At 48.3% G+C, this 11,456-nt stretch overlaps 1 protein-coding gene across 1 annotated transcript; it reads right to left on the reverse strand.

The window, feature by feature from the left end:
- Positions 1-3,409: 3,409 nt before the first annotated feature.
- LOC142075050 (transcription factor JunD-like) lies at positions 3,410-4,618 on the reverse strand. Its single transcript, XM_075136044.1, has one exon. The coding sequence runs from the start codon at positions 4,616-4,618 to the stop codon at positions 3,410-3,412; it is 1,209 nt and encodes a 402-aa protein (XP_074992145.1).
- Between the last annotated feature and the right edge of the window lie 6,838 nt (positions 4,619-11,456).

Genomic DNA, 11,456 nt, shown 5'->3' on the forward strand with positions numbered 1-11,456 from the left:
GGACATGGAGGTGCTGGAGCGTGTCCAGAGGAGGGCAACGAAGCTGGTGAAGGGCCTGGAGCACAAGTCTGATGAGGAGCGACTGAGGGAACTGGGACTGTTTAGCCTGGAGAAGAGGAGGCTGAGGGGAGACCTCATCGCGCTCTACAACTACCTGAAAGGAGGTTGTAGCGAGGTGGGTGTTGGTCTCTTCTGCCAAGTAACTAGCGATAGGACAAGAGGAAATGGCCTCAAGTTGCGCCAAGGGAGATTTAGACTGGACATTAGGAGAAATTTCTTTACTGAAAGAGTGGTCAGGCTTTGGAACAGGCTGCCCAGGGAAGTGGTTGAGTCACCATCCCTGGAAGTATTTAAAAGACGTGTAGATGAGGCCCTTAGGGACATGGTTTAGTGGACATGGTGTGTTGGGTTGACGGTTGGACTCGATGATCTTAGAGGTCTTTTCCAACCTTTATGATTCTATGATTCTATGATTCCCCTTTCCTTGCTGACAGGAGCGACGGTTGCCAGAGGTCAGGAGGAGCATGGTGTTAAGTGCATTGGTTCCAACCGCATGAGCTTGGTCCCAGGCATCCCTGGAGGTCCTCCACAGTCAGGCATCCCCAAAGGTAGAGTTGTGCCACTCCCCTTCGGCCTGAGGTGGATGAGGTTTACGAGGTGGAGAGCACCTTCCAGGTTGTTTCATCTTTACTGGTTAGACTGCTCTGAGCTGTTGCTCATTGATTGATGTAGTGAATCTCCAGGCAAATATTCTTGTATATGTTTAGTTCTGCTATTTCTATCAATTACATGATTTCTTTTCTTCCATAACACCTGCCTAACTGTGCTTTATCTGACAAAAGTTACATAACTGCATCTGACAAAAGTTACAACTACACAGCAACATAGTGAAGGACAAACTGAACTGCTGACATTGGTCTAATTATTCAAGTGATGTCAGCTCAGTAGGCCAGAACAGTCCCCCAATACAGAAAATACATCAATAAACTGGAGCAAGTTCAGCAGAGGGTCACCAAGATGGACAAGGAGCTGGAGCATTTGCGCTGTGAGGAGAGGCTGAGAGAACTGGGCTTGTTCAGCTTGGGGAAGAGAAGGCTTATGGGGGACCTAATAGCAGCCTTCCAATACCTGTGAGGAGGTCATCAAGATGACAGATCCAGCCTCTTCACAGTGGTGCATGGCGGGAGGACGAGAGACAATGGGCATAAGTTGAAAGAGGAGAGGTTCTAACTGCAAATAAAGAACAGCTTTTTTCACCATGAGGACAGTCAAGCAGTGGAGAGGTTGTTTCAGTCTCCATCCTTGAAGGTTTTCAAGACCAGTCTGGAGAAAGCCCTGAGGAACCTGGTCTGACCCCATAGGTGACCCTGCTCTGAGCTGGAGGTTGGACTAGAGAACCTTCCAACCTGATTTACCCTGTAATCCTCCTTCATGTATTTCAATGCATCTAACCTAGCTGTCATGAGATGTAACATGGATGTTCTACTAAAGGGGTTTAAACAGACCTCAATAAGGGCTTGTGTGCCTAAAGACTCACATGTTCTCTCCCCTTCAGCTCCCCACACAACCCCTCTGTAGACCAATTGATAAGAAACTACCACGTCTCTGAGTTTAACCACAATTATTGCACAGGAGTTGATTAAAACATTTTCAAAAGGTGCTCAAAATAGTTGTGCAAGCAATAAAAAAGCAAGGTAGACCACAGCATTGAGCAATTGATCTAAAGCATCCAAAAAAACCTGAGGCTATCTAATCAGACAATATTCCCTTTTCTGTTCTTTCCTACTAGTAAAGTCTAGACAAAAAACCCCAAACAAAACCAAAACAAAAAAACAGAAAGTAATTTCACATTTTAACATTGATTCATTTCCTTTCTAGTACTCTAGAAAAAGATTCTGTAGAATAAAACAAGAAAAACAGATTTCTTGTGAAAAAATAAATCTAGTTCTCAATAATGTTTCTATGATTTATTTGAACAGATGACAATGAAATTACCTTATAGCATAAAAAAAATCCACCCTTTTCTGTACAGCACTGTTGCTGTACCCCATAAAGAGCAAGCATAATTGGAATGTACGCAGTGAAAGAAAAAGCGTAAGTAAAGCTCTTCTGCCAAATAACCACTTCCAAAACTATGTATCAATAAAAATAAGATCTAGGCAATGCCCCCAAAATGTTCAAGTTTCATTAAATAACCACTGTCTCAAGTTTGCACCAGCATAAGAAATATAAAGCTTAAAGTCTAGAAAAACATTTTCATATGACAGAATCTAAAATAGATTTCTTCCTACTTCAGTATTCCAATAAAATCATTCTCCTCCAAGGCTTGATTTTAAAACTGAGGCCATTCATGTGCTTTACTTACAAAAGCATTCATATATTTGTCTTAACTCTCAATTGCAAATTGAAGTAGCAATGAAAGACAGTATTTTAAAAATAATCTTTATCAATACTAAGAAAAAAGCAATTGCCATGTTATGTTTATCTATATGTATGTATGTATAAACACACACCTCTCTCAAAAGGTGCATGATTCTGGCTTTTGTCAAGCTTTGAAAAGCTTATTCATAGCTATACACTTCAGTAAGTTGTATTAGGAAATATACCATCCCCCTCCACCCCCAGAAAAATAAAAGTTCAATCTTTTTGTAACCAAGAGTTATTTTAGGTCCGTAGGGATTTTGCAATGGAAAATACTTTGCTTACAAACAACACAACCCACAGAGATCCTTACTTTTAAATGTAGCAAATTGACTTAAAGCCAGTTTTAAATGTTAAATGCTCAATATAAAATGTCTTTGTACTTAGCGCAACATGAATATACTTTATAAGATGTTTAATACCCAGTTTCTGGAACCTCCTTCTCCAGACTAATATATAAAAAGTGATCTTAAGTCTAAGATACTCAGCATCTTGAACTGTCAGTAATCTCTCCTAGCCCTCTGGACTTCGTCTTCCCTCCTGTGCACCCTCCTTTATTGCTTACCCACAATAAAGACAAAAACTGTCCTCTCCCTCCCCAAAAACGCAGCCTGGCGGTGCTGCAAGACAGCTCTTCCAGAGGAAATGCTGCAGATCTCTCCCGCTCCCAGCTCAAGCCTGCATCACTTGAGGATGCAATGGTGATTAAAATCAGATATGGGAGATTTCACCAGCAGTTTTGGCTTAGGTCCTCTGCTGAAATATGCTGTGCAAGTGTCCGGATGGAGGGCAGGCAGACAAGAAGTGATCAAAGCAGGAGCAAAGGGCCAGTGGGGCCAGCATTCCCTCAGGCCCTCTCCCAACCACAGCCTCTCCAGAAATGGGCAAGTGCCCCTGGGCCGACCCTCCACAGTAGGCTGTCCCTCTTCCACGCTGCCCCCATACAAGGCCGTGGGGTCTCCTTGGTTCATCACCATGGTGTGACTCCTCAGCAGGTGCTCATCTCTGGCACAGCAGCCACCTCAGACAGCACGTTGTGGGGCTGCATGACAGCAGGGCTAGTGGTGTTAATGTGGCAGCCGGAGGTAAGGTGGCTGTGGATGCATCCCTGGAGCTGCATGACCTGGGTGCAGAGAAGGTTGGCAGTGATTGCCAATTCAGCATTTTGCCCTTTGAGTGCCTTCACCTTTTCCTCCAGGCGGGCGATGCACTCCAGCTTCCGCTGCCAGCATTTGGAAGCTTTCAGCTGTTCCTGGCTCTCTGTGTCCAGCGGAGACAGCACTGGCGTGCTGCTCCCACCATCGCTGCCTGCAGCCATCTGCATGTCAGACATGGTTTGCCGCTCCTCCAAGGGCTGTGCGGGGCCTGGTGCTGTCAGCAGGCACCCGTTTTCCAGTCCCACAGCTCCAAAGACCAAGCCTGGAGGTGCCATTGCAGCAGGGTATGAGCTGCTCGAGGGGCTGAGCAGCCCAGCATGATTGAAGCTGGTCAAGGTGGTGTTGACAGCCTGTGGGTCAGTGGTAGCAGGCCCAGAACGGGAAGGGCAGCAGGGCCCTGACGAGGAGAGTGGTGGTGCAGCCAGGAGCTGGTTCTGTTTGTGCAGGTCAGCCAGGGCCTTCACAAAGCTGTCAGCAAAACCCTCCTGCTCCTGTGTCACTGGCTGCCAGTAGAGGAAAGGCCCCCTGGCCATGGTGGCAACGAGAGCGCTGGCCCCTGGCATGGGTGCTGTTAGGCCTGGACTGTCAGGTCCCAAGCCTGAGCTAATCTGGATGAGTAACTGTTCCAGGTCGGTGGCTGGAGGCAGTTTCAGCAGCGGTAGCTCCACTGCCGACCCCAAAGGGGCTTCCGGGTCCCCCCGGGTGCCCACTCCTCCTTCCCCACTGCCCACTCCAGAGCCCAGTAGCAGGTCAGCAGCAGGAGCTGACGGGAGGAGGTGCAGCGCCATTGCGCTGCTTCGGGTGCTGCCGGGCGGCCGCAGGGAGAATGGCCCCGGGAGCAGCGAGGAGGATTCAGCCGCCGCCAAATCCCGCTTCTTTGCGGCGCCGAGCAGCAGCTTGTGCTCTGTCGCCGCTCCGAGGCCGCCAGCAGTGCTGAAGCCCGCTAATGGCACCAAGTCGGACAGCAACTCCAGCCCTTCCTCGCGGTAAAATGGGGCCTCCATCTTCACGGCCGCCCGCCCGTTCCTCCCACCGCTCATCCTGCCCCCCTCGCCGGACGGCTGCGGGGACGGCCAGTATGGGCCCCCGTTCCCTTGGCGGGGCAGGAGGAGGTGGAGGGCACGCGCGGGGCTGCCCTCCCCCGGCGGTCAGGTGCCTGACGAGAGGAGCGGGGGCTGAGAGGGGGTGTCCTCCTTCGGCTGCGCGCTCTCGCGGGGTGTACGATCCCCCTGCCCGCCTTAGCTCAGCACCCGGGGCAAAGCACTCCACAGCAGTATGCACGGCAGTGCGACGCTCGAAGTCTCTACCACGGAGGACGCGAGGGCCAGGCTCACCCCTCACGCAGTGCTGTATCCTAGCAGACAGCTCGCTCTCCGTTGCTGCCCAGGACCTAACACCTTCGGTTCGCAGCATTGATTGAGCCTCCTCCTGGCGAGATTGATGTCGAACGCCCCGCCCCGCCAGTCCCTAGCCGGCGGTGGCCGCCTCCCTGCAGTTGGTGCGAGTGCTGGTCTGCTCTGCGGCGCGGCTCCCTTCCCCTCAGAGCTCCCGACAGAGGGAGGAGGGAGAGTAGGGTCGAGTTGCGAGGGCAACGAGTGCACAGAGCAGCAGTCCAGCATGATTCAACCATGGACTACTGCCCAGTCTCAAACTTTCCCCTATACCCCCTGGTTCGGGTACCTGCAGTGAAAAAAAAAGAGTCACTTAATGGGTTTCTTTGATGCATCTCTGTGCACTGCAGTTTTCAAAACCATTGCCTTTGTCTTGGGAGAAGGGGCTGTTTTTCTTTTCCAGCGTTTATACAGCACAATCATAGTAATACTTGATAATCAGCCCACTAGTCTGCTGTTAATTACCTTTTTGCAAATTGCTGCGCAGCAAGGAAATACTAAGCTTGCATAACGATAGTAAAAAGGTATCAGTACATGACATATGGTTTCTCAGCTCACTCACCATAATTCAGGTAATTTCCCTGTTGTACTTTAGAAATGCAATACTGGGAAGGTGGGCAATGAAGAGGCAGGGTATTGCTGCAACCTTTGCCTCCCAAATTCACTGCACAGCTAAGGTGTAGGAAACTTGCCGAGTGCCTTGTTTTAATCAATGGATATCCCATATACAATGACTCACAGATGCTTTAGCTACAGTATGCTTCCTGCAACAGAAAAATAAAGAATATTATTATGTGTGTCTAAGACATATGTGTGTCTAAGACACACATAATAGGGAGGTGGTTATGCATTGGATTTTTGATCTGTAATGAAACAAAGCAGATTAATGCAGAGATCAGAGCTTAATGCTTATGGGAAACCCTACTAACAATTAGATATCAATGAGAATTTTGCTGGGGAAAAAATTTTCCACCACTAAATGTTGATTTGTCAAAACAAAAAAAATGTTCACAAGAAAGGTGTATCTAACATGTCCTGAAAAAAACAGAAAACTAGCTGAATTTTCTTTTGCAACATTTTTAAATGTAAAGGTTCTGTTTTTCAAGCTTGTGATTTTGTTTGTTTGTTTGTTTGTTTTACTTTTCATCTTTATTTGAGACAATTTCTTCCCCTCCAATCTCTGAAATTCTTATGGGATGAGAAAATTGTTTCCCACCTAATCTATTAAAAATCCTGTGTCAGGGGATATTTATGTGATCCTGACAGTTGGTGAAAGCTCTTTCTAAGCCACTCCCTTCAGCTTGTTGACTCAATAAACTTGAGGCCTTAGTGGTTAATTCACAAATTTATCAGTTCTCCTCATCATTGTATCATCCATCAGTGTCCCTTCCCTTTCCCTTGACTCCTCAGCAATCTACTGATGATTTCTTCCAAGACATTTCCTCCCTGTACATCAAGACCAAGTGCCTATTCTCCAGGGTCTAAGAACACTGCTCAGCTCTGCTGCATCACCATTGCTTGTATGTGTCTATGCTGCTGTGCCTCCACTGTTCCCAGATCTGCTCCAAAACCAGGAGGGGGAGATAGAGGGATACAGAGACCCTTCTGTCAAGCCAGGAAGGAGTTCTCCCCAGACAGATGTTTCTCGTGTCAGTTAGTATCAGGTAGGAGAACAGCTCTTAAATGGCTACAAGAGACCAAGAGTCCATGGAAGGATTGCTGCTTAGAAAGCTATAAGCAGAGGGGACAGATTCCAGTGAGAAGAAAGCCTTCAGTTAAAAGCAAAAAATGAGCCATTGGGCATGAATGGGAGAGCAGTGAAGAATTTTCACAATGAAGATGATGGTGCTAGGAAAAAGAGTTTTCTTTTGTTTCTTTGACTCTTGGCTGACTTAGCAGCAATGGGTCAGACATGAATAGAGCAGAGTTCCTGCTGTTGCTAGCTTTACTCGGCCAACACTGCTATATCCTTCACCTGCAAATAGTTAATGTGAGTGGTTTTGTGGAGGTATCACTGCAGCTTCTTGCTGTATGGACTTTTCCTGAACTAGCAAATGACAACGGTTGGGTATCTTCTCTACAGCCAGCTCACGTTTCTCCGTGCCTCAGTCCTTTTCCTGCCACTTTGGATGGTCTATGTACAGGGGAAAGGCAGAGAGGACTGCCTGGGCAGAGAAGCCACAACCTTCAAGCTCAAATCAGAGCAGCTTTCCTTCTTCCTCCCTTTATGAAGCAGGCATAGAGAGGACAGGCAGCCTGTTCCAATGTTTAACCACTCTTTCAGTAAAGAAATTTTTCCTAACGTCCAATCTAAACCTCCCTTGGCGCAACTTGAGGCCATTTCCTCTCGTCCTATCGCTAGTTACTTGGGAGAAGAGACCAACACCCACCTCGCTACAACCTCCTTTCAGGTAGTTGTAGAGCGCGATGAGGTCTCCCCTCAGCCTCCTCTTCTCCAGACTAAACAGTCCCAGTTCCCTCGCCGTTCCTCATAAGGCTTGTGCTCCAGGCCCTTCACCAGCTTCGTTGCCCTTCTCTGGACACGCTCCAGCACCTCCATGTCCTTCTTGTAGTGAGGGGCCCAAAACGGAACACAGTGTTCAAGGTGCGGCCTCACCAGTGCCGAGTACAGGGGCACGATCACCTCCCTGCTCCTGCTGGCCACACTATTTCTGATACAGGCCAGGATGCCATTGGCCTTCTTGGCCACCTGAGCACACTGCTGGCTCATGTCCAGCCGGCTGTCAACCAGCACCCCCAGGTCCTTTTCCTCTGGGCAGCTTTCCAGCCACTCTTCCCCAAGCCTGTAGCATTGCATGGGGTTGTGGTGGCCAAAGTGCAGGACCCGGCACTTGGCCTTGTTGAACCTCATACAGTTGGCCTCAGCCCATCGATCCAGCATGTCCAGGTCCCTCTGCAGAGCCTTCCTACCCTCAAGCAGATCAACACTCCCGCCCAACTTGGTGTCATCTGCAAACTTACTGAGGGAGCACCCGATCCCCTCATTCAGATCGTTGATAAAGATATTGAACAGGACCGGCCCCAGTACTGAGCCCTGGGGAACACCGCTCGTGACCGGCCGCCAACTGGATTTAACTCCGTTCACCACAACTCTCTGGGCTCGGCCGTCCAGCCAGTTTTTTTACCCAGCGAAGAGTACACCTGTCTAAGCCGTGAGCCGCCAGCTTCTCTAGGAGAATGCTGTGGGAGACAGTGTCAAAGGCTTTACTGAAGTCCAAGTAGACCACATCCACAGCCTTTCCCTCATCCACTAGGCGGGTCACCTGGTCATAGAAGGAGATCAGGTTGGTCAAGCAGGACCTGCCTTCCATGAACCCGTGCTGGCTGGGCCTGATCCCCTGGTTGTCCCGCACATGCCTTGTGAGCGCCCTGAAGATGAACCGCTCCATAATCTTCCCCGGCACCGAGGTCAGGCTGACAGGCCTGTAGTTCCCCGGATCCTCCTTTTGGCCCTTCTTGTAGATGGGTGTCACATTGGCAAGCCTCCAGTCATCCGGGTCCTCCCCAGTTAACCAGGACTGCTGGTAAATGATGGAGAGTGGCTTGGCAAGCTCCTCCGCCAGCTCCCTCAGCACCCTCGGGTGGATCCCATCCGGCCCCATAGACTTGTGAGCGTCCAGGTGGCGTAGCAGGTCGTTAACTGCTTCCTCTTGGATTATGGGGGGTTTATCCTGCTCGCCGTCCCTGTCTTCCAACTCAGGGGGCTGAGTACCCTGAGGATAACTGGTCTGACTATTAAAGAGTGAGGCAAAGAAGGCATTAAGTACCTCAGCCTTATCCTTGTCCTTGGTGGCAATGTTCCCCCCCGCATCCAATAAAGGATGGAGATTCTCCTTGGCTCTCCTTTTGTCATTAATATACCTGCAAAAACAATTTTTGTTGTCTCTCACGACAGTGGCCAGGTTGAGTTCTAGCTGGGCTTTTGCCTTTCTAATTTCCTCTCTGCACGACCTAACAAGATCCCTGTACTCTTCTTGAGTTGCCTGACCCTTCTTCCAAAGGTGGTAAACTCTCCTTTTTTTCCTGAGTCCCAGCCAGAGCTCCCCGTTCAGCCAGGCCGGTCATCTTCCCCGCCCGTTCTTCTTGCGGCAGATGGGGACAGCCTGCTCCTGCGCCTTTAAGACTTCCTTCTTGAAGAACGTCCTTTGAAGGGGATAGAGGTACTTCACAGAAACCTGGGGGAGGTATGAAGAAGGTATAAGTATAGAGGCAACCTGGAAGAGTACAAAATATCATGTGATAAAATCTCTAAGCTCTACAGGACAGAGGGGAAGAGGGCAGGTACAAGATTCTGAAGGGACAAGAGAGATGAGAACTAAAGAGAGGTACCAGAAGATCTGAGGGAGTGGAGGCAGGAAGATGGGTAGGATCTGATTGAGAGGTATTTAGAAGTCTGGAAGTCCTCAAGAGCTGAGAAAGGAAAAAGGAGATCCTAAAAGGAACAAAGTGAGGAGGCCACTCATAGACATAAGGTTCTGATGAACTTTGAGGGAAGAAGGGTATCAGAAGAGTTACCTGGATGGCCGTACAGGGGTAGCTAGACAAGAAATTTCTAAGGAGGTAGAAAGCCCAGTGGTTTGGGAGAAAGAGTTTCTCAAATTAAGGAATACAGAATTAGATGTTTGGAGAACTTGGATGAAGAAATGAGGGAAGAAATGGTATCCTTCCAAAGAGGGAAGATTTTGTGCGAGAAAGAAGGACACATTAGGGAACAAGAGGGCTGTGAGGGCTGAAGAAAAAGGGAGATTATGAAGGATGTGAGAGGAAAAGCAGGAGTCTGGGGGAGGAAGAAAGAAGAGATGTAACAAACATACCTCTCCTAAAAAAATCAAGACTGTTGCTGTTCTTGAGAGTGTTCCTGTACAAACTAATAATCTTTTGCAGAATTGCTGCCCCCAAGTTTTCAGTGATAAACAGCCTGTAGTAGTCTATCTAAGGAAGCAAAAAGGCATCACGCCACATTACCCGTGCCTTAAAAGACCTACAGCTGTGGGAGTTGACCCTGTTCTGCAAGATTTGGTTATTAAATTTTTCTGGCAGGGAATAAAAATATGATCACAGAGAGATAAGAGCTCAGTTCAGTTAATTCCTGCAGTAGGTGATGCTAAAGTTCGGTGCCTGCCATTCATCTAAGAGGAGCTCATTGGTCTTTTATATGCAGAATGAGAGTGTGGATCTACAAAATGGAAAAATGCAGAAGCCACCTCAAATTAATACGTTTACTTTCAACAATGTATTGATGTGTCTTAATTAGTTTATTTCATATTTTCTGATATTATGTGTCTGAGAGTCAGACTTTGGTGTCTTACAAAGGTGGGGTTTTATAAGCTTACAAGCTCACAAAGGCAAATTCCTGCTCTTGTGAAAACCAAGACTTGCAAAACTGATTGAATTCCCACTAGGCGTACCTAGTACAAGATCTAATTCCAATGGTGGAAAAACCCATTCATAATCCCTCAATGGCTCTCAGTGTGTTTCAGGTGTCCTAATAGCCTCTGGCTAGCAAACACTGCTGCAAGGTGGGAGAAAGCTTTTTTTTCCCTGGCTGTGAAGCTTTTTGTGGGAGTGAGATTTCTATAGTAGGGTTTCCCATTCTCAGCCCTCAACTCCAGCACCTATTTCTGCTGCTGCTCACAGTGGTTCACAAGTGATATTGTTGCCTGAGTGGTCAGTCTAAGCATCCCTTTCAGCCTGGGGCTCTGAAGACTTGAGGGAGCAACAGGGTGGCAATTTCCTTCCTCAATAACCATGCATAAGGGTTTCCTTTGTGGACACAAAGAGCAGTACCACACTGTAAAATCCACTGGCTTTGTGTCCCTGGCTCTCACATGAATTGGGGGCAGTGCAATCCCTGCTCAGAGCGACGGCTGAGCTCCGACTCCCATGACAGACTTAGAGGGATCAACACAAGAGGGCTAAGGTGCTGCAACAGGGCAGTTATGCAAATGAAGGAAAAGAGGAACCAACATCACAAAAGGAAGAAAATGATGAAAACTCGCATCGTGTTCCGAAGCTGCAACCTTATTGGTAGGACGATCAGAAAGGCTCTGCCCCGACGCAGAAAGAGGCCAATCAATGAGCGTGGTGGTGTTATCACGAGAATTGCGCTGAAGCTGGCACTATCATCTTGGAGTTGAGAGAGGTTGTCTTGTTTATATTAATCTTGAAGGGTCACTGAGTGGGGGAGGAATGGAGTGGATACTGGGAAGTAAATTAGCAGTGTTTGTGACCATCTTCTTGGCGATTCAGCACAGGTGCCACTGGAGGAGAGACAGGCGGGAGGAAGGATGGTGCAGTCATATTCTGCCTACAGTTGCCAGAACTCATATGATAAAAAGAAACCTATATCCTTCCACAAGTGAGTGCGGGAGGGTGGGCAGGTGCGCGCTCTGTGAAAGCTGGAGCACACATCCAAGGGGAGGGGGCATGTGGTGTAGCAACGAGAGGGGAGTGGGAGGTTAAGAAT

This window comes from Calonectris borealis, chromosome W (assembly GCF_964195595.1).
Source record: "Calonectris borealis chromosome W, bCalBor7.hap1.2, whole genome shotgun sequence".
NCBI classification, from domain to species: Eukaryota; Metazoa; Chordata; class Aves; order Procellariiformes; family Procellariidae; genus Calonectris; species Calonectris borealis.

Excerpts from the sequence above, each read along its gene's own strand:
- LOC142075050 (XM_075136044.1), bottom strand. The coding sequence starts at position 4,618 with ATGAGCGGTGGGAGGAACGGGCGGGCGGCCGTGAAGATGGAGGCCCCA.